Raw genomic sequence first — 22,017 nt, 5'->3', positions numbered from 1 at the left:
ATGTAAACACCATTTACAATAAAAGCTTATCTTTCACTCCCAGCCCCACCCCATCTCTCCAAGTGGGTGTCTCAACTGTCATTAGTTCTGGGTTGTTAAATATTAACTCTGGTCTCTACTCTCTTTAGGTGTTCACCTCTGCCTATCACAGTCTCTTTCATTCTTTATTCTGTGTCTCTCTTTCTAAAGTTCTGTCTTTCTATTCCCTTGTGTAGCTTGCCTGTCCTTATTTCTTTCTCATCTCTTTCTCACTTCGTGTTTCTCTTTCTCCTCTCTATCTTTCCATGTCTCTGTCTCTCCGTGTTTCTATGTCTTTATACTCGTGACTCTCCTCGTCTATGTCCATCTTTCCATGGATTTATGTGTTCATTCTCCTTATGTCTTGTCTCTGTCTCTTCATGTCTCATCTAAGATTTTCCATCCTCTGTCTTCTCTCTGTCACTTTGGGCCTGCGGATCTGAAGGACCTTCATCAGTTATCCTGCTCGCAAAGCTCTTTCTCTCTCCTCTTTTCTGGTACGTCCCAGCAGCCCCTGGGGTCAGCATGGGAGGTTATTCTTCCCAATTTACAGACTTGTAAGCTGAGGCTCTGGCTGCTGGTACCAGGCTCCCATCTTTGGTTCTTTTTCTCTACGTTCTAGTTCTCCATGTATTCTTGTTCTCTTTGTACCCACCAACCACCTGATCGGCCGTGCCTGGGAACTTAGCACCTCGGACAGTTCCTGTAAGGTGCGGGGGTGGCCAGGCCTTCCTTCTCGCGAGCGCGGGAGGAGCGGCCCTAGAGGTGCCGCGGGAGTCTCGCGAGAGCGGCTGCTGCTTCGGGCGAGGGTGGCGCGGGCGCGTGAGGAGCCGGCAGGAGGAGCGCGCGCGCGCTCCCCGCCCCCAGCCCCGGAGCGGCTCGCGGCAGGCTCCGCGCCGCATCGCTGGGTGAAGCGCAGAGCAGGGCGACGGCCTTTCGGCAGCCGAACGGCAGCGGCGGGTGAGTCCTGGGCCTGAAGGCCGGGAGAAGGGATTTCCAGGAAAGCTGGGCGCAGGGCGAGATGCGGTCACCCACTATCCAGCTTTGTACCCCCTAACGCTTCACCTTTGCATGCAGGGGCAGGCAGGCCGAGCTGCTAGAGAGGTGGGGAGTCGAGGTGACCTTCCCTGATTGGGGCAGGAGAAGAGCGTCCCAGGTGCTTCCAGGTCCCTCTAACCCCCACCATCCCCATTCCCAGCTCCCGCAGAGGGAACCTGGGTCTTGGGTGACGTCAGACCCCTGGATTCTGGAGCCTGGGCCTTGGGCCCTACTTTCCCCCAGCCCCACCTGGTGTTCCCTGGAAACCGGCCTCTTCCCCCTGTCGGGGGGTGGGGGAGATGTTGCACATGGCCGAGGATGGGGGCGACTGGAGACGGGGGTGACAGTGGCCTCCTTTGGGTCTTTTCTCACAAGAGGTCCCTGCAGATGGACCCAGGCTGTGTCCCCTGTCCCTCTCCCGACCTTTAGTCGGCGGGTCCGAACCGCCTAAGGGTTATGGGGGATGGGTACACTGGCTTGATTGAGCCTGGGCTCCACCAGGGTTTTGGGGTAGTGAGTTGGGGACGCAGGACGTAGCTCATTCCAATATTGGCAGGAGTTGGCTATGAGGGTGGGGGTGAGGCGTTTGGGAACCCATCCCAGCCCCTACCTCAGGGAGCTCCTGCTCTGGGGGTTGGGGAAACCAAGTAGAGATTTCTACTGAGAATTCATCACAATCTCTGGCGGTTCAAACCGGTAATGCCCCAGCTCCGGGATGGGGAAATCAGCTAGGGCCTGGCAGACTTTCCCAGGGACATAAGGAGAAAGGGAGGCGAGAGCCAGTGAATAGACTTCTGGGGGGAGGGGAGATTTGGATGGGGGAGAGTGAAGAAAGAGCATTCCCTGGGAGTGGTATGGGCAAAGCGGTAGGAACTAAGCACAGCTGTTGGGGAGGCCCCCCTGGGACCCCAGCCATGTGAAGGTGCCCACGGGGTGGCGGAAGTCTGGAGAATTTTGCGACCTGTGCCCTACCTGTTCTACCTGCACAGGCTCAGGGCTCTGAAAGAGAAATGGTTCTTGTAGGAGCATGACTGACAGATTTTGTTTGGGGCTATACAAATCTTGTTAGTTTAAATTTAACCTGGGCTCACTTGGTGAGCCTGAAGGCAAAGTCCCTAGAGCTGAGAAAGGATGTCTCTGGTAATAGGTCACAGAAAGAGTTTTCGGTGTAGCAAACCTGTGGAGAGTTAGTGGGATCCTGGGAGGAGAGCTCTGGATAGGGGCCTTGGGCTCTGTAGCTGTTTCTTTCACTTTTTCCCTGGCTAATTGGCTACCTCTGAACAAGTTGGTTCCCCTCTTGGGTAGCTCTTTGCCAGCACTTTTCTCTGGGGAAGAAGTAACAGGACTAAGTACTGTCCTCCCTTGAGGAAGGGACTTGTTCTAGTTTAGAGTGTCCCTCCCAGTTCTTCTAACTTTTCCTTTCCTGCTCCCTCCCCCCCACCTCTTCCCCCTCCCCACAGCATTTCCTCTACTGATTCCACTTTGTTCCCTGCTGACAGCCTGGAATCTCTGAAAGTTTCCAGGAGGAAGTGTGGTAGAGCAGGGTTGACAGAGGTTGTGGGCTTAGCCTGACTGGGGAGAGGGCAGCAGGCACTCCACTCTCACCCCTTGGGAGGGTACTCAAATCTTAAGCAAGAACAGGGATTGACTGTGCTCTGCGCCCTGCCCTGTGCTGCATCCCTGTGCTGTGCTGTGCTGCATCCCTCCTGGAATACTCATCCATGAGGGAGTGAGGAAGAGATTGGATGAGAATGAGTGAGCACTTGCTGCCCAATAACAGATTCAGAATTTAAGCAGTGGGATGTGCAGCAGGGATGTCTGGAAAGTCTTCCCAGAAGAGGTGGGATGTGAAAAAATAGTAGGACTTAGAGGAGGTGACAGGTTATGGGGCACTGGAGGCCAAGGAGGTGGCTGGACATGATCTTCTGTGTGAAACTAGGTTGTGTCAGAGGCAGGTCAGCCTATGGTGGAGAGGCAGAGGTGGTGGTTTGGGAAGTTTGTAGCTGATTGACACGAGGCCTTGAATGTCAGGCTCGGGATCAGCACGGGTACTGAAGAGTAATCACACGACAGTGATAGCAATGCCAGATGAGTGCTGTTTTCTGAGGATGATTCATAGTTCTGGGACTTCAGGGCTGGGGATGTGGGGTCTGGGGTGGGATAAGGGGACCAGAGGTAGAGCAAGAGGGGGGAACTTCCATCTTAGCAGATAGGCTCTGGACAGGCGGGAAGAAAATGACCGTTACTAAGCCAAGGATGAGAGACTCATGCTAGAGAGGAGGGAAGGCTGGTAAGCAGGAAGCCCTTGAACTAGCCCCAGGTCTCTAGCCTGATCTGAGGCCAGGCTTGACTCCCTTCTCTCTGCCATGGACCTCACTCTCTCCACTTCAAGATTTTCTGTCCTCCCAGCTTCATAGTAAGAAATGGAATAAATGACAGTCTGGGTTCTTTGGAACAAAATTCAGGTAGTGTTTGCTATCTTATTAATAACTAAGGAGGTGCTTCCTTAGACCTACATTTTTAGGAGGTATGTAGCACCCCTCTAGCTCTCTATCCAATATTATGAAAGCCTCAGTTGAACAACAGATTGTTCCTTCTCCCATTTTGCAGTCTAAGAATTTTGGTTTGCAGAGACCAGTGACTGCAGGCTTTCTCTCTCTCTCTCTCTCTCTCTCTCTCTCTCACACACACACACACACACACACACACACACACACACACACACACAGGCTAGCCCTGAAATAAGGGCAGAGTAGCTTAGAGCCCTCCATTACTGTGACCCTAACCTTCCACAGCCCTCCCAATCCTAAATTCTCTGGATTAACAAAAGAAACAGTCTTGCTCTGTCCTCTGGCTTCTCCTGCACTGAGTCATCCATAGTCTGCTACACTGACTTCTCTGTAACCATGGGCACACCTTTGGGTGACAGCCTGGGAGCAGGATGGGAGTCAGGCTGGAGCAGGGTTAGAGTCTCCTCCTTTGAGTCTCCCACAATCTGAGTTATTACCTGCCCCCTATGCACACACACCTCTCTTCTTTGTTTTCGTGGAGGACTTTAGTGCTGGACCGCTGTCATTCACTCCATTGCCTCCTTCTACCACCCTTTCTACCAGCCACATTTGAGTCTGGTCATCATTGGCATGTGACTACCTCTGAAATCTTAAGCTTCAGTCTTCTTGAAGCACAGTTTAACTTCTATTTTATCTGCTTTGTGACCTTGAGGAGACCTCTAGTTTTCTGACATCTCCATTTTCTCTGTCCCACACCTTCCATGTCCTTCCAAGACCCCATGGCCCACTGGCCCGCGCTCTCAACAGCCATACAACTTTGCTAGTATGTCCCACTCTAACAGCAGACCCCTCAAATCTGGATTCTACACTCAGAATGTGGAAGTTTCTGGGGGCTGTCACATACCAGAGCAGTCTGGTTCTACTTCAGAGCATGGTCTACAGCCTCAGCTGTCCCTCCGTTACTTGTAGAAACCCTTCCCCTCTTCCCATCAGCTCCCCATTCCATTTCATGGGAGGAGTTTTCCAAACTGGACTACTCTCCTAAAACTCTACTCACAGAGAGGGTGGTTGGTTAGGTATGTGGGAGGTGAAGCCGCAACCATGTTTCCCCATTTCTTGAATTGGATTTCTCAAATCCTAGGGGAAGGAGGGCTCCTAGTCTAATGCTCCTACTCTGTGCTATGGATGCTGGCTGGCCCTTTCTGTCTTCTGAGGTCCCACTGGCCATCAGCTATTTTCCCTTCTCTTGTATCTTCAGCCTCTCCACTGTTTTCCATAATGCCTTCCTCCCGCTTCTAAATATATATGCTCAAGTATTCTATCTGGATAAGTCTTTCTAACCCTATGTCCTCCTCTAGCTGCTGCTGTTGTAAACCTGTTGCTTTGTCCTCCACAAAAGTGATATGAGACCATTGTGGAAATTTTAGAAAATAAAGAAAAAAGGAAGAAAACCAACAACTTTAATTTCACTACCCAGAGGTGACGGCTGTTCGTTCTTTGCTTTATGGTGTTTCAGTGTTGTCACTGATATTCTCTGTGTGTGTGTGTGTGTGTGTGTGTGTGTGTGTGTGTGTGTATTTAAAATTTCAGCCAAGGGTGCCTGGGTGGCTCAATTGGTTAAGTGTCTGACTTCGGCTCAGGTCATGATCTCACAGTTTGTGAGTTCAAGCCCTGCGTCGGGCTCTCTGCTGACCACTCAGAGCCTGGAGTCTGCTTTGGATTCTGTGTCTCCCTCTCTCTCTGCCCCTCCCAGCACTCACTCACTCTCTCTCTCTCTCTCTCAAAAATAAATAAAAAACATAATTTTTTTTTTTTTTAAATTTCAGCTAAAAGTTTGGAAAAACTAGTCTGCTAGACTTGTTCCTTTCTCTTCCTCCTGTTTTCATTTCTTGGCAGCTGGCCTCTACCCCACCCACCACTTCCTGAAACTGTGGCCTCTGAATTGCCAAATCAGCCCATGTCACACCTGCTTCATGGCCGTGATAGCGTCAACCCAGTTGATCAGTCATTAAAAATATTGAGATAACCTGTATTCATTGATATGAAACATTTTCAAGAGATATTGTTGAGTGGAAAAAAACAGGTTATAAACAGCATGTATAAAATGATCTCGTTTTGGTCATGTATGCTGATATATACATTAAAAACAAAACCCTAAAGGTCAAACTGTTAAAGGGGTGGCCTCTGAGAAGGTGGGTTTAGAAGAACTTTTATTTTCAACTTTATGCACTTTGTTTTTTTAAGATTAAAAACATTTCTTTTAGAGAGAGAGAGAGAGAAAGAGAGAGTGAGAGAGCACGAGCAGGGGAGAGGGGTAGAGGGAAAGAGAGAATCTTGAGCAGGCTCCATGCTCAGTGCGGAGCCCAGCATGGGGCTCAATCCCACATCATGACCTGAGCCAGAGTCAAGAGCCAGATGCTCAACTGATTGAGCCGCCCTGGCGCCGTGTGCACTTTGTTTTTTATAACTTGCAAATATTTTTATACATAGGTAAAAAGCAACATATTTTCATTTTATATATAAAAAAAAAAAACCAAAACGGTGAGGCTATACAAATATATTTTTACTTTTTATTTAAATTACAATTAGTTAACAATGAGACTTTCTCTCTCTGTCTGTCTCTAGTTCTCTGACACTAAGATTTTGTTTTTAAGTAATCACTGCACCCAACATGGGGCTGGAACTGACAACCGTGAGATCAAGAGTTGCATGCTCTGCTGACTGAGCCAGCCAGGTGACCCCCCGCCCCTATTTTTCTTTCTTTCTTTCTTTCTTTCTTTCTTTCTTTCTTTCTTTCTTTCTTTCGTGAGTTTTATGCCCAATGTGGGGCTTGAACTCACAACCCTGAGATCAGGAGTCACATGCTGTACTGACTGAACCAGCCAGGTGCCCCATCAGGCTATATACATATATATTTATATATATATATATATATATATATATATATATATATATATATATATATATATATATATATATTTTACTATATATTTTTTAAGTTAATTTATTTTTGAGAGAGCGAGAGCTCCAGTGAGTGAGAGGCAGAGAGACAGGGAGAGAGAGAGAATTCCATGTAGGCTCCACACTGTCCACGTAGAGCCTGAAGTGGGACCTGAGCTCACCTGAAGCGGGGCTCAAACTCATGAGCCATGAGATTGCAACCTGAGCCGAATTCGGACACTCAACTGACTGAACCTATTTATTTATTTTTGAGAGAGAGAGAGAGAGAACATGAGTGGGGGAGGGCAGAGAGAGAGGGGGACAGAGGATCTGAAGTGGACTCAGTGCTGAGAGCCCCCAGTGTGGGATTCAAATTCATGAATCATGACCTGAGATCATGACCTGAGCCAAAGTTGGACACTTAACCGACTGAACCACCAAGGTGCCCCAAGGCTATATATTTAAAAAAAAAATTTTTTTTAACGTTTTTATTTATTTTTGAGACAGAGAGAGACAGAGCATGAATGGGGAGGGGCAGGGAGAGAGGGAGACACAGAATCGGAAGCAGGCTCCAGGCTCTGAGCCATCAGCCCAGAGCCCGACGCAGGGCTTGAACTCACGGACCATGAGATCGTGACCTGAGCCGAAGTCGGACGCTCAACTGACTGAGCCACCCAGGCGCCCCGAGGCTATATATTTTAAAAGAAAAAGAGGAATGTAATATTTCAGTGGCTCACAAGGCTCCTGAGGATAAAGCCCAAATTCTGCCGGTGGCCTTCAAGGCCAGGATGACCTGGCCCCTCCTACCTTTCAGCACTATTTTTGCCTTTCCTTCTCTCCCTTCACTTTGAGCTTCATTCTTGCTCTACCCTTTCAATCCCTTGAATATGCATGCTGTGGCTCTCCTGACCTTCACCTGCTTTCCTATCGTCTCCTGGCCGACTCCTATTCATCCTTCAGGATTCAGCTCTGATATTGCTTCTTCTATGAAGCCCTCCGTGGCTCCTCCAGGACAGACCAGGGAGGTGCTCCTCCGTTCCCACAGCTTTTTGTACTTGTTCTTCCAGGGCATCTCTCAGGCTGTGTTGTAATTGTCCATTGACTTAACTGGGTTCTCCACCCTTACCTCTTCCTTCTCAACCCCATCCTGTCTCCTATACAATAAACAAAATTGAGGCAGATACAAGGAGGGGACTCTTACTGTCCTCTCCAGGGTCTCAAGCCTGTATGTGCTTGCATCATGTTCTCCTTCCCATCTGCTAGCTTTGGGGCTTGTCCCACCTCCTTGACCCCGTGCTTCTCCCCTTTTTAGGGGCTTGTTTTTCCGGTTAACCTCTGTGTCTGTTGTAAATGCAACCTTTCCCTTGATCTTTCACATCCCTAGCTTATTTCCATCTTGAACAATCATCAGCTGCAGCCCTTTCTGGATCCCATATCTCACCTATCTCTATTCTCTTCCTAGGCAGGCTTCTTCAAAGAGCTGTCTGTGTCTACTCTCAGTTTGCTAGTTTGTTCAGCTAGCTGTAATTTGGCTTCTGCTGCCCACCCCACACATCTCCATGGCCATCAAAACAATTCTTGCAGGGTCACAGATGACTTGAGGTTTTTGAGTGTTATATGTACCTCAGTGTTCAGCTCTTTTCATGCCAGACTTCGCAGTGGCATCTGTCATATTTGTCCACTGTCTGCTCTTGGCTTTGGAGACCCCATGCTCTCCTGGTTTTCCTCCTGCCTCAGTGGCTGCTCCTTCTCATTCTTTGCCAGCTCATCCTCTTCTGCCTTTTTTTGTTTTTTCCATTTATATTTTTGAACAGATAATACATTTACGTGATTTTTAATTCAGAAAGATGTCTCGGGGTCACTTGGGTGGCTCAGTGGGTTAAGTGTCTGACTCTTGATTTTGGCTCAGATCATGATCACACAGTTTGTGAGTTCGAGCCCCATGTCGGGCTCTGTGCTGACGGCCTGGAGCCTGCTTTGGGATTCTTTCTCCCTGCCCTCCCCTGCTTGCACTCGCACACTCTCTCTCTCAAAATAAATAAATAAAACTTAAAAAAAACTATTTCCATAATAATACTAAGATGTAATGATACCGAAACATCTATTAAAAACTTGCTTTTCCTGGGCTCTTACTTTCCCACATTGCATATTCTCTCTCCAAACTCTTAACAGTGAGAACCCAGGTTCCAACCACATCAACCCCGGACATCATATGTCCTCTCTTAGCGTACACATGACAAGGTTTCAGCATTGCTACACTATACCAACAGTAACAGTAAAGTTGCTTATACTTCAGGTTTCTTTCCAGTTATTTTTGTCCTTGAGATGTATCCTTTTAAGAGAACACAGAGTGCTCTGATAAAGTTACTTGGCCAGTTCTTTTTTCTATGTGGTTGTTATCAATTTCCTGTACAGTTAGCTTCATTTGATTTTATTTCACTTTTAGAATTGCTTTTCTTTCTGGTGTACATTTTTGAATATGTAAGATATTATATGTACAAAGTATGTATAAATTCTTGCCCAGGGAAGTCTCACTACTCATCCTAGCTCTTCTATCACATTTTTTGGTGGCCATTTTTTTTTTTTTTTAGTGTCTGGTTTACTTTTTCTGTGCTTCTTTTGCAAAAATAAGCCAATTTGTATGTATATTCTTTCCCCTTCCCCCCCTTTTTGCACAAAAGATAGCATAGTATTTATACTTGTTTGTATTTTGCTTTTTTCATTTAACGGTATATCCTGGAAGTCATTCCACAGCAATTAATAGAGATCATCTCCATTCTTTTTACATCTATGTAGTACTCCGTTGAATGATATACCATAGTTTATTCAAACAGTTGCATTTAGGTTACTTCCAACATTTCGCTATTGAAAAATAGTGTCACATTGAATGACATATGTATTTATTGTTTCTTATTTGTGGGTAAATAACCAGAGTAGGATTATTGGGTAAAAGGGAAAAAACATTTTTATTCTCCTCTCCCCTCCTTTTTTTTTTTTCTACTATGAAAGGTAGCATATTATTTGACTATGTCTATATCTTTTGTTGTCTGTTGTCTAGACTGTTTTATGTCTGTCATTTTTTCAATGACTAATAATCATGAAGATCTTCATGTTTTGTTTTGTTTTTTTAAATAGGTGTGGAGCCCAGTGCGGAGCTTAAACTCACTAGCTTGACATTAAGACCTGAGCTGAGATCAAGAGTTGGATGCTTAACTGACTGAGCCACCCAGACACCCCTACATCACTGTTTTTTTTTTTTTAATAGCTGCAGAGAGGGGTTGCCTGGGTGGCTCAGTCTGCTGAGCATCTGACTTCAACTCACATCATGATCGCAGTTTGTGAGTTCGAGCCCTGCATTGGGCTCTCTGCAGTCAGCACAGAGCCCGCTTCAGATCCTCTCTCTCCCTCTCTTTCTGTCCTTCCCCCACTCACGCTCTCTCTCAAAAATAAATAAACATTAGGGGCATGTGGGTGGCTCAGTCAGTTAGGTGTCTGACTTCGGCTCAGGTCATGATCTCGTGGCTCCTGAGTTCAAGCCCTGTGTTGGGCTCTGTGCTAACAGCTCAGAGCCTGGAGCCTGAGCTCCCCCACCCCCGCCCCGCCCCGCCCCGCCTCTGCTCCTCCCCAGCCCGTACTCTATCTCTCTCTCTCTCTCTCTCTCTCTCCCAAAAATAAATAAACATTAAAAAAAAAAAATTAAAGAAAAATAGCTGCAGAGGACTGCAGAACAGTCCATTGTATGACTGTACCATTTATTTAATCAGTCCCCTATTGATGTGTAGATTGTTTCCAATCTTTTGGTGTTACAAACAATGCTACAATGAATGCATCTGTATAAGGGTGTCATTTCTTGTGGCCCTCTATCATGCCTATCTTTTTCCCTTTTATAGTAGGTGTTGTTGGGTTTCTATATAGGTATTTGATTTAATATCACAAAGGAGCCATTAAAGATTATAACTGCCCCGGGGCGCCTGGGTGGCTCAGTTGGTTGAGCTTCTGACTTTAGCTCAGGTCATGAACTTACAGTTCATGAGTTTGAGCCTTGCATCAGCCTCTGTTGACAGCTTGGAGCCTGCTTCAGATTCTGTGTCTCCCTCTCTGCCCCTACCCCACTCGCACTCTGTCTTTCTCTTAAAAAAAAAAAAAAAAAAAAGCATTAAATAAAAGATTATGGGGCGCCTAGGTGCACAGTTGGTTAAGCGTCTGACTTCAGCTCAGGTCATGATCTCACCACTGGTGAGTTGGAGCCCCGCATTGGGCTTTGTGCTGACAGCTCAGAGCCTGGAGGCTGCTTAGGATTCTGTGTCTCCCTCTCTCTCTGCCTCCACCCACCCCCCCCATGCTCTTTCTCTGTCTCTCAAAAATAATAAATAAAAACATTTAAGAAAAAAAAAAGATTATAACTGCTCAAACCTTTAGTTGGATCCAGAGGAATTTGACTGGAACTCTACGAGGGTTTTGTTTTTTATTTTTATTCTTGCTTTTTATGCAAACTTTTAATTTCCTAACACACAGGAAAGTGCACAAATTGTAATCTCATGCTTGATGAATTTGCACAAAGTCAACACTATGTAACCGGCTCCCAGACCCAGTAGCAGACCATTACCAATACTTCAGCTTATGCTCCCTGCTCCCTCAATGGTAACACTATCTTGACTTTATTTATTTATTTATTTTTTGTTTCCCTGCCTCTTGACTTTTAACACCATAGATTCGTTTTGCCTATATATATATATATATATATACACACACACACACACACACACACACACACACACATATATATATACACACACACATATATAATTAAGTTTATTTATATATTTTGAGAGAGAGAGAGTGCATGAGAGCAGGAGAATGAGAGCAGGGGAAGGGCAGAGAGAGAGGGCGGGGGGAGAGAGAATCCCAAGCAGGCTCCGTGCTGCCAGCACAGAGCCCTACATGGGGCTTGATCCCATGAACCATGAGATCATGACCTGAGCTGAAATTAAGAGTCCAACATTCAACCAACTGAGACACCCAGCCTCCCCTTGTTTTGCCTATTTTTAAGCTTTATAGAACTCTCTACCCAACTTTTAAGTGTTGCATCACCTTGGTGCTTGGTCATAGACCATTTTCTGATTTTGAATATTCCCAATGCCCACAAGGCAGCCCTGGACTTAGCATGTCTGTAAGGCAGCAGCTTCTTGTATTTCTTGGGACCCTGTGCCTGTTCTTTTGGTTTCTGCCCATGATGGAGATCTCAGTTAATAGCCCCACCGTCATGCAATCAGTGGTTTAAGCTGGCAGGAAGTCTTCTTGATGGTCTCACTCCCCCCACTCCCCAGAGCCACCTCTGAGCCCGTTCAAACTTGCCTCCTAAGGGCCTCAAGAATCATTCCCTGCTTCCTTCACCTCCCCTCCAGTCTCACTCCTGCTGCTTCCCATTTGTACTCTTTGCTTTGGCCAAGGTCGCCCTCTTTCCCATAAAAGTGTGAGACTTCTTCCTGCATCAGAGTCTGTGCTTGCCTTCTGCTGTGCCTGGAAGGCTGCCTTGCTCTGGGCAACTCCTCTGTATTCTTCAGGTCTTTGCTCACTGCTTACATTGAATTTCCCTGACTTCCCACACTGGGTTAGATCACCTTGCTCTATATTGTGCATATTTTCATGGTGGCCACCCTTCCCTTTTAGTGTAGGTACTCCACAGGTTATTGACTGTTTCATGCAGAGGGGAGGAACCACATCATGCTGTCTCCCGGTGCCTAACATATTACAAATCCTCAGTAAGTGAACAACTGACGGAAGGCAAAGGCGGGAGAGCGGGGAGGCCAGCCTGTGACTGATGCCAGGTCTGCCATGTTCAGGGTCAAGGAATAGAATTTTCTCTTTCAGAGGTCTCTAGCCTCCTCAGGCCTTCTCTGTCATTTGCCTTCCCTCATGGGGTCCCCTCCCAGGTTTGTTTCTGAAGATAGACTTTATGCCTTGAAACAAAGGGCAGGAGTGCTTGGAAGGAGGGCTGGTGGCTCAGTATGGGAGCTGCCTCCATTGGGTTCATCCCACTGTGGGGGGTTACAGCTCAGTTCTTCCCTGAGGAGCTTCTAGCCCTACCAGGGCTGAGAGAGGGACTGGGTCGGGCCAGTCCTGATCTTCATCCTTCTCTGGCTTTTCTTTCCTTCCAGGTCAAGACAAAGAGGCGTGGGCAGGCCTCTGGGCCAGCTGGTGCCACCCGTTCCATCATGGCAGGTAAGGACAGGGTCATGTGGATAGGATATGCAGGTGAGCACAGGGTGGGTGGCCCCCTTCCTAGTTTCCTTATCCCTTTTAGTTTTTGGAGGTCAAGTTGTTTCTGTCTTCCTTTCTGTCCTCCCCAGGCTTTCCCTGGTCTCCCCCTGAGGCTATCTATTTGAGACCCTCAACATGACATTGTCGAGCTCTCTGTCAGATCTCTGACCCTGGGGACCAGAGATTGAGCACCCTGATGCCTTGGTCCTGCTGGCCATCTGAGTGATAAGCAGCAAGGGTGGCTCAGTCCCTGTCCCCTCTGTCACTATTGCTCTTTAATACTCTGAGACCCTTTCCTTCTGATTTCTGAGTTGTTTGGTTTCCAAAGGCTCAAACACAGTGCCAGAGCTGGAGGGACCTTTAGAGACTATCTAGCTCAAGCCCTACCCGACTGGATAAACGGAGGTCCTGGGAGGGGTGGTAACTTGCTCCTAAACATGAATATTGGAGTGGACACGGGAACTCCTGTCTCCAGGCTCACCCATCCTGCTTCATCTGCCTGGAACTGGCTCCCCCACCATGGAGGCAGCTGTGCCCCTGATGGACAGTATTTATTGTTTCTCTTCTGAGAGACAGCAACACTGCCTCAGGGCCTTTGGTTATTTTGGGAACCTTGTAGCAGACTTGAGGAAGCAGGGATGGCTATGTGGGGATAGCAAAGTAGCCTGTGACCACAGGGGCCGGGGGACAGCTGAAACCAGGGCAAGAGTGATCACACTGGGTCATCGGGGAGTGGGACGTTCAAGGTGATGCTATGTGATATGCTTCACCCACAGAGAAAGTGAACAACTTCCCACCATTGCCCAAATTCATCCCCTTGAAGCCATGTTTCTACCAAGACTTTGAGGCAGACATTCCTCCCCAGCATCTCAGCATGACCAAGCGCCTCTACTACCTCTGGATGTGTGAGTGCTGTAGGATGGGGGTGGGCCACGGGGGCGGGGTGGGGGAGGGAGGACGGCTGGTGCGTGCCAGACATCAAGGTGGGGTGCCTGCAGGCTTGGCTGTCCACCCTTGCAGCATCTGCATGGGCCACCTCCCAGCAGGTTCTGCTCATGGGTTGACTACCCATCTGGGCCCTGGTTTCCCTCATCCTCCCTGCCCCCCATCTAGGCCTCTCCTCCCTTCTCTCCCTACACTTCCCATTCACAGAGCATCTAGGTGAGGGGCTCTGTCTGTAGCATCATTTCTCTTTTTGCTCTCCCTTCCCCTTCCCACTGGAGTGGTTCTCCAGGTGGCTGCCAGGACCTCAGGATTCTGGATTTGGACAGGAATCCTTGTCTCAAAGCCACATTTGTCTTGCTTTCTTTGGAAAACTGCTCAGAGAAAAGAGCACTGACTAGAAGTTGGGAGATACAAGATCAAATGGGGCTGGTTGCCCTATTTCCTAAGCCACAGGTTCCTCACTTATAGGAAGAGGGTGTTGGCTCAGTGATCACTGTGGTTCCAAGGAGTTCTGTGTTGTGCGGTCTGTACTTCTCTAAGAATCTAGAGTTCTGATGTTCTACAATGTCGAGATCCAGAGTTTAAAGACTCCAGTTGCTGGTGGGCTGTGGCAGGTTGGTGGGAAAGTGTCATCTTAGGGGGATGGGACTTTGCTCTGCCCAGGCTGGTCAAAGGTACCTCTTAGGCATGTATACGCAGGGCAGGCTGGTTTTCCTGTGCTGGGTACTGGCCTCAAGGTACCTTAGACCTGCAGTGTGACCACAGCAGGGTGTGTCAGGTGTGATGTTGCCTTGAGTCAGGCCTGCACTTAGCTGCTGACTTGGGGAGGTGATTGCTTGTGCCAGGAAGGTGGTAAAGAATGCTGTCTTTGCAGCAGGTCCTTCATGGAGTGATAGAAAGAGTGTGGGGACAGACAGACTCAGTTTCAAGCCCTGGCTTAGCCTTTGGGCAGAGAAGGAATCTTTCCCTGTGTAACATGAGAGGAGGAAGAGATGGGGCAGGTGTGAGAAGGTCTGTAGATGTTGGGAAGAGAATGAGGAGGTTGCCTCTGATGGCTTCTATTTCTTCCCATCAAATGTGAAGTAGAAGTGAGGATGGGAGTTTTGAGGAAAGTGGGATTAGAATGATAGCATTTGTGGGCAGAGGGTGAGGACACTATCCAAAGACACATGACCCTGAAGACTTCTGGGCCATGCTCAGGGTCTGTTTGGGGTTGGCCGCTGTGAATTCATAGTCCTACCAGGCTTCTCCGTAGGCTCCTTCTTTTCTAGCAACATTCAGCTCAGATGCAGGTGGGCATTGTGTTCATCAAGGGTGACTGTGATCAGAAGACCAGGCAGGGGAGGGAATTAGAAAAAGTGTGATGAATTATGGAATCCAAGCTTGACAGAGAGAAAAGTGGAGATAGAAAAAAGCTGATGGTTGGAGAGAGAGTAGCCAAGTCAATGGATGTCTGTTCCAAAGAGGTAGTGGAATAATTGCAACAGAGGCACTAGATCCAGGGAGCTGGAGAGAGATGGGATCTGGGAAGAGAGATATAAACCAATATAAAAACAAGTTAATATCTGTTCTATGTAAAGAGCAAATAAACTCAGTAAGAACACCAAAGTTGTGGGGAATTGGGGGGCAATACACAGAGATGGAGGAAATACAACTGAAGTGGACAGGAAGAAATGCTCCAGGGTTAGGAGGGGCCCTGAGATGGGTTTTTTTGCCCAGGTGACAGCATTGTCAGAGCAGACTTGGGGAGCACCCCACTTGACCCTGAGCTCTGGGAATTCTGCCCCTGAGAAAATCCAGGGGCTGGATTTAAGGGCTATAAATATCTTCCTAAGTCCTCACCAGGCACCTGTCAGATGCTATGCTCCCAAGGAAATGTATATAACCCTTGAGATGCTTAAGGGTTCTATTCAGAAACCAAGACCAGATGTCTCGCTGTTTGAGGCCACGAGTGAGCCCGCCTGCTTTTGTTTATTCAGCAGATCTTTGTGGAGCCTTGAAGGGACTCAACTTAACGTTTGAGGAAGGGAGCACCTTGAGGTCAGAAGCCCTGTGTGTGAGGTTTCTGCTGGCTGTGACTCAGTGATGCTGTGATTCTGAGTTCATCTAGAGTATATGGACACAGAGGAGAGGGAGCCTGGATTCTGCTCTTGCAGAGCTTCTAGTGTGGTTGATGGGCTGGCATTTGTACTTGGGAAACCATGCATGAGAGTAGCCCAGGTCTGAAAGCGGTCAGAGGGATGGGACATGAATAAAGTTGGAGTAGTAAAGGAAGGCTTCTTGGAGGAAGTGGCATAATAGTTATCTAAGAAATGAATTAGATAGAGATTGAGATCCCAGCCACTGCTGCATGCCCTATTTTTTTTTTTTTTTTTACATTTTTAATGTTTATTTATTTGAGAGAGAGAGAGAGAGAGAGCGAGCATGAGTAGGGGAGGGGCAGAGAGAGAGGGAGACAGAATCCAACGCAGGCTCCAGGCTCTGAGCTGTCAGCACAGAGCCCAATGCGGGGCTCGAACCCACAAACTGAGATCATGACCTGAGCTGAAATCGGAGGCTTAACCGACTGAGCCACCCAGGCGCCCAATGCATGCCCCATTTTAAGAGCAGGGTAGATGGTACAATGGCTTGAAGAGATGTTTCCACGAGGCCTTTTACTCTCCACTTTTTGGACCCCTTGCAAAAGAAGATGTAAGGGTTTCCTGTGCCTTGGGCTTGGTGATTGCTGTGAATATGGGAGGGCCAGCAGCTGAAGCCATTCTTATAAGAAGAGCGTTTCTACCACCTGGAGGCTTTGGGGGCCCTTTAATGGGGCTTGTTGGGCTGAGGCTCTGGGTTCCTGCTCTGGAGACTCTTTGTTCTCCGGATTTCTCAGATCTCTAGGAGTGGGTGTGGGGAGGGGAATGGAATCGGTCTAAGCTTCCAGTTTTCTTTCTTACAGTCTGTACTCCCTCTGTGTGTGTATGCATGTGTGTCTCGTGTATCTGTGTGTATTCACTGATGTGCGTTGTGGGTGTGAATCTCTGTAAATGTGGTTTTCATGCATGTTTGTGTGTATCTACCTCTCTGTGTATATGCTGTTTCCATGTGTTTGATTGTGGGTCTGTTGAGTTATGTGTGTGTGTGTCCATGTCTGGGTGCTCACATATCTCTGCATGGGCCTGGGTGTCTGTGTGCGTGTCTGGTGTTTGTCTCTGTGCGTGCATGTACTCCTGGGTCTGCAGTGAACAGCGTCACGCTGGCCGTGAACCTGGTGGGCTGTCTCGCGTGGCTGATCGGAGGCGGGGGAGCCACCAACTTTGGCCTGGCCTTTCTCTGGCTCATCCTCTTCACACCCTGCTCCTACGTCTGCTGGTTTCGGCCCATTTACAAGGCCTTCAAGTAAGTTGTTGGTGCTGACCCCAGCTCCTAGCCCTGTCTCTTTGCCCATCTACCCTGTCTCTTCCCTACATATTTTCTCACTTTTTTTTTTTTTTTTGACCACCCCCTAGACTCACTTTCACTTCTGCACCCTCAGCTCAGACTGCCAGGTAGGACTTGGGCTTCCTGAGAGCTCAGTGCTGGGAGTCAAGAGTCTTAGTTCCTTCCTTTCCCACCCCTCACTTACTTTCTCACTTCCTTGGGTGGGCACCACATAGATATCAGGCCTATTTTAGTTTTGCCTTCCCCAGGCAGCTGTATGTTAAGTTTTGCCAATGGGACCACCTGTCTTGGTGGAGCTGCCCGTCTTTGTGCCTGTGGGGCTAGCTGATTTGGCACCAGGTGGAGTATCTGCCATGTGCTAATGGAACCAGTCATCCAGGTACTACTGACACTATGTGCTAATGATGTCATCCAACTCACTGGATGCTAAATGTGCTAAAGGGAACACCCATTCATGTACAAGTGGGGCTAACTCTCTTGGTGCCAATGGGTGTCTACCTTGTGTAAAACAGACTTTCTGTCTTGGTGCTAATGGGACTATTCATCTATGTACCAACAACGCTATCTGTCTTGGTGCCAGTGGAGTATCAATCTCAGTGCTAATGGGGCCTCAGATGTCTTTGCCAATCAGATCATCCAGCTGTATACCAATTAGGCTACTATTTGGTGCCAGTAGGGTTCCATTCTTGTACCAACGAGACTTTCTGTCTCTGAGCTTATAGGAATGTCCATCCATGTGCCAGTGGAGCTAGATATCTTGGTGCCAGTAAGGCTGTCCATCCCCTTGACAATGGGGTTACTTATTCCTACCATAATCAACCCATCTATTTCTATGCCGATAGGGCCAACCATCCGTATACTGTGAGGGTCCATTTATGAGGAGATCTCTCCCTATGTAATGTTGCACGCACAAGATTAACACACGGAAACTTGCAAAGATCCTCGTAAACACTGTCCCATTTTTGCCTCTCAATTAAGGCCTTTGGGTCTCTTCTGTCCGTTGCATACTCATTTAAACTTGGAAGGGCTTGGGGGTCCTGAAGGCAGGGAAGCCCTGGCCCTCTTCCCAGGTGATGGGAGTCATCTCCTTTGGTGCAGGACTGACAGCTCCTTCAGCTTCATGGCATTCTTCTTTACCTTCATGGCCCAGCTGGTCATCAGCATCATCCAGGCTGTGGGCATCCCAGGCTGGGGAGTCTGGTAAGAGACTGGGGTGTCTGGGATTGACCCAGGGCTGGTATGGGTGGCACTTCGGGTGTGTCCATTGTTTACCTCTCTGTGTTAGCTGCCTAGCCTGTGAGAGGATTCAGGGTAGTCTGGTTGTCATAGTGACATACCCATAGCATCAGAGGGGAAGGAGAACCTCGCAGTGGCTTTTGGGGGTGCTAAGGTGTGTCAAGCATCATGGGAGAACCCAAGGGAAAGAAGCCTTATGCCTGAGGAGCTTGTGTCCTGAGCGGTGGGGAAGGATTCTTCTGAACTACTGACACAGGCCCTTTGGATGGTCTCTTTGCATCCAATGATATGGCCCCTCCTTGTGACATTGAGATGGCTCCTGGCTGTGGTGGGGTGGCTCCTGGCTACCCGTCACCATGCCAGCAGCCCCACAGCTGGCCTCTTCCTACAGCGGCTGGATCGCCACCATCTCCTTCTTCGGAACAAACGTTGGCTCAGCAGTGGTGATGCTCATTCCCACCATCATGTTCACGGTTGTGGCTGTGTTTTCCTTCATCGCTCTCAGCATGGTATGTGGTCACCTCAAGGTTGAGAGGGTGGCTTTGGGAAGGGGCTGCGATCTGTAACGACCCTCCTCCAAGTTACAGGAGGACCCAGAGGTCTTCCAAGGGACTCACTCTAGAACGGCTTGGTGGACTTTGCTCCTTGTACACAGGGCAGGTGTGGGAGGGAGGATTGGTTTTTACAAGGACTTGTCTCTGGTTTCCAGGTCTTTCCTGGAAGGTCTGCCCCTTCCCTTTGATTAACCCTTCCTTGTGCTCCTCCTCCTACAGGTTCATAAATTCTACCGGGGCAGTGGGGGGAGTTTCAGCAAAGCTCAGGAGGAGTGGACCACGGGGGCATGGAAGAACCCACACGTGCAGCAGGCGGCCCAGAATGCAGCCATGGGGGCGGCCCAGGGTGCCATGAATCAGCCGCAGACTCAGTATTCCGCCACCCCCAACTACACATACTCCAATGAGATGTGAGCCAGCCACGCCTACCAGGAGGGCAGGGCTGGGGGTCAGTGGGATGGGGACTCAAGCCACATCGTCAGTTGTGGTGACCAAGCAGGGTTCCCCCCCTCCCTTTTCTCCTCCCCCACTTTGTACAAAGAATCAGAGTTATATATATATATACATATATATATATATGTATATGTCTCCCCCCTTTCCCCACCCCTCTGGATTTTGCTCTCAGAACTCTGAGAGCTGTGGGCTGCACGTGGAGCTGTCCCGTGCAGTGGTAGCTATGTCCATGTCCCCTTGTGAAATAGTACACAGTGGAGGTCTCTGTTGTTGTGGTGCTAGATGTATGTTTAGAACTCAACCAGCCCCCACCCTCCACCAGGGATCTGACCTGGGCCCAGGGATCCCTTATGGGCCAGGGAGGCATAGCAGAAAGCCAAAGCCTGGCCCCTCCCCAGGGTCATGAGCTGAAACTGTCTCCACTTTTGGTCTTACTGGGAAGCAACAGTATTTAGCGCTCATGGGGGTGGTAGGTAGGAGGGTGGGGACAGGCCAGGGATCTTCCTTTGCTCCTTCTGATCTGGTCTCCTCCACCTCCCACTTCTCCTCTCCTCTTTTCCTGGTGTCAGATTCCCTGTGGCTTCTTTTCTTGCCCAGGGTCTCTGTCTTTCCCATGTGGCTTTTCTTTGTCTTCCCCAAGGCTGAGTGTGCCAGTTGTGTCTGCTCCTGAGACTGAGCCCATTCCCAGATCAAGGAAGTAGACAGGAGCTGAGCTTAAGTGGTGACGTGGGAGGGCACGCAGCTGGAGATGCAGAGCCCACCTGGGAACCCGACTCCCAGGGAGTGGAAGTGCAGGGTCATCTCCTTGATTCTCAGAGCGTGGCCTACAGGGGAAGGCTCCTCTCTTCTCTGTCCTGCTTCTCCTCCTTCTCTTTCCAGAGTCCCCTTGAGCCCCTCTGCCTATGTCACTCTCCTCGTCCCATGCTAGGTGGCATCTGCTACCCATGAAGGCAGATTCCACTGTCTTCTCTGAAGAGCTGGGTGGTGTCCAGGTGATTTGGGGGTATAAAGGTGCAGCTGGAGCAGAGGGTATGCAAATAATAATTGGTCTTTGAGGGAGATCTGGCTGGCCCAAGCCCATTGGGCAGGTGCCAGGTGTCTCTGAAAGACCATTGGATTTCTGGGGGCGATAGCTGTTGTTTGGGTCTGGTAGAGGGGCAGGCTCAGAGGGCTGAGCCTGGACGGAAGATTGGAGGAGAAGGCAGGCAGGGCCCAGTGAGAGGAGAGGGTGCCTCTTCCCACCCCAGCTTGCTTTTGGTCACAGAGCAGTTCTGGGCTCTTGAAGTCAGGGCCCAGGAAGAAGCACATGCTCAGTCCTATCCACAAGCACAATGAATGGCTGGAATAGGATTTCAGGGTAGACCGGGTGGGAGGGAAAGCCCTCTGGCTTTTTTTTTTTTTTTTTTTTTTTTCAAATCAAGATTACTTGCTCCTTTCTGCCTACTAGACTTGGTTTTTGGCCCTTCCTCACCCTGTCAGAACTCCTTTTCCCTTGCAGGGTGGTGATTTAAGTCTTGTGGGGCTGTTCTGTTCTAAGCATCGTGAAAATGTTGCTGGTGGAGGCCCTGGCTCTTTCTGAGGCCTGGAGGGGAGTGGATTCTCAGCAAAGGAGCAGCCACCTGTTTTCCATCCTCCCTTCTGCCTGGGCTATTTAGCCTGAAAACCCAAACCCAGCTTGGTCACTCTGGGCTGGAACCCAGCACTTGGGCTTCCAGGTACCATCTGAGCTTTGAGCTCCAGGTACTTCATTTTCTGTAAGGGGAGCCAAGGGCTCTGGAAAGTTCTCTTCCTAATGGTCCTTTAGGCTTGGGCCAGAGTATGATTGGCTCTCTGCTCTACCATTTTCTCTCTGGAAGGCAGAGCCTTCTAGTCACAAGCCTCTAGTACCTAAAAAGAGACCCTAGGTCTAGGTTTTCTTCACTTTTCCTCTCCCCTACCCTAGACCTCTGGCTCCCTTTCTCTTGGTCTCTGGTAGCTCCAGGAGGGCTGTGGTGGTTCCCATTCCTGTTGGATGCCACCTGTGGTCGATTTGTTGTCCTACCTGCCCCTCTTCTTTCCTGGCTGAGACCTATATGGCCATGCCCTGGCTCTGCTCTTGGGAAGGCCTGCTACCTGGTTGTGGCCCAGCTTGTCCAGGCCCTGGGATGCTGCATCTCCAGGCAACTATGCACTTTCCTAGGGTGGGAACCGGTATGAGAAGTGGGGGCTGGGCACGAATTTATCTCTGCTGGATGGTCTGTCTTGGGGGAGTGCTGGAGGAAGGCCAGGTCAGTTCTGGGAATCCTCAGGTCTGGCCAGCCAGTGACCTGCTTTTGCATTTTGCTGGTGCCCGTTGCTCCTCCTTGTTTCTGGGGGACACAGACCATTGTCCAACTGGCAGTTGACCTGCCTGAGCTAATGTCTGTCTGTGGTAACTGAGTGAACCATAATAAAGGGGAACATTTGGCCCTGTGTGTCCTGCTGCGTCACGTGTCTTCATGTGGGCCTGTGTGGAGCCTCACTGTGGGCTGTGGGACATGGAGGTAGGGTGGGTCAAGTGGGTCTGTGGCCTGTCATTCCCAGGGCCCAAAAGTCACACATCTGTTTGTGGTTTTTTCTCTGAGGCAGCCTTGAGTAGGCCTTGAAATTACCACAGAGGC

General features: G+C 49.0%; 1 protein-coding gene across 1 annotated transcript; it reads left to right on the top strand.

Annotated features, from left to right (window-relative positions):
• The first annotated feature begins 882 nt into the window (after nucleotides 1–882).
• SCAMP5 (secretory carrier membrane protein 5) lies at nucleotides 883–21,825 on the top strand. The gene is made up of 7 exons (XM_042941389.1): nucleotides 883–978; nucleotides 12,665–12,728; nucleotides 13,544–13,672; nucleotides 16,937–17,093; nucleotides 18,234–18,335; nucleotides 18,763–18,880; nucleotides 19,145–21,825. The coding sequence occupies exons 2-7, from the start codon at nucleotides 12,722–12,724 to the stop codon at nucleotides 19,337–19,339; spliced, it is 708 nt and encodes a 235-aa protein (XP_042797323.1). The 5' UTR covers nucleotides 883–978; nucleotides 12,665–12,721; the 3' UTR covers nucleotides 19,340–21,825.
• The last annotated feature ends 192 nt before the right edge of the window (nucleotides 21,826–22,017 follow it).

This window comes from Panthera leo, chromosome B3 (genome assembly GCF_018350215.1).
Source record: "Panthera leo isolate Ple1 chromosome B3, P.leo_Ple1_pat1.1, whole genome shotgun sequence".
NCBI classification, from domain to species: domain Eukaryota; kingdom Metazoa; phylum Chordata; class Mammalia; order Carnivora; family Felidae; genus Panthera; species Panthera leo.
Note: the sequence above shows the minus strand (reverse complement) of the source record. Positions and strands in the feature narration are given on the sequence as shown.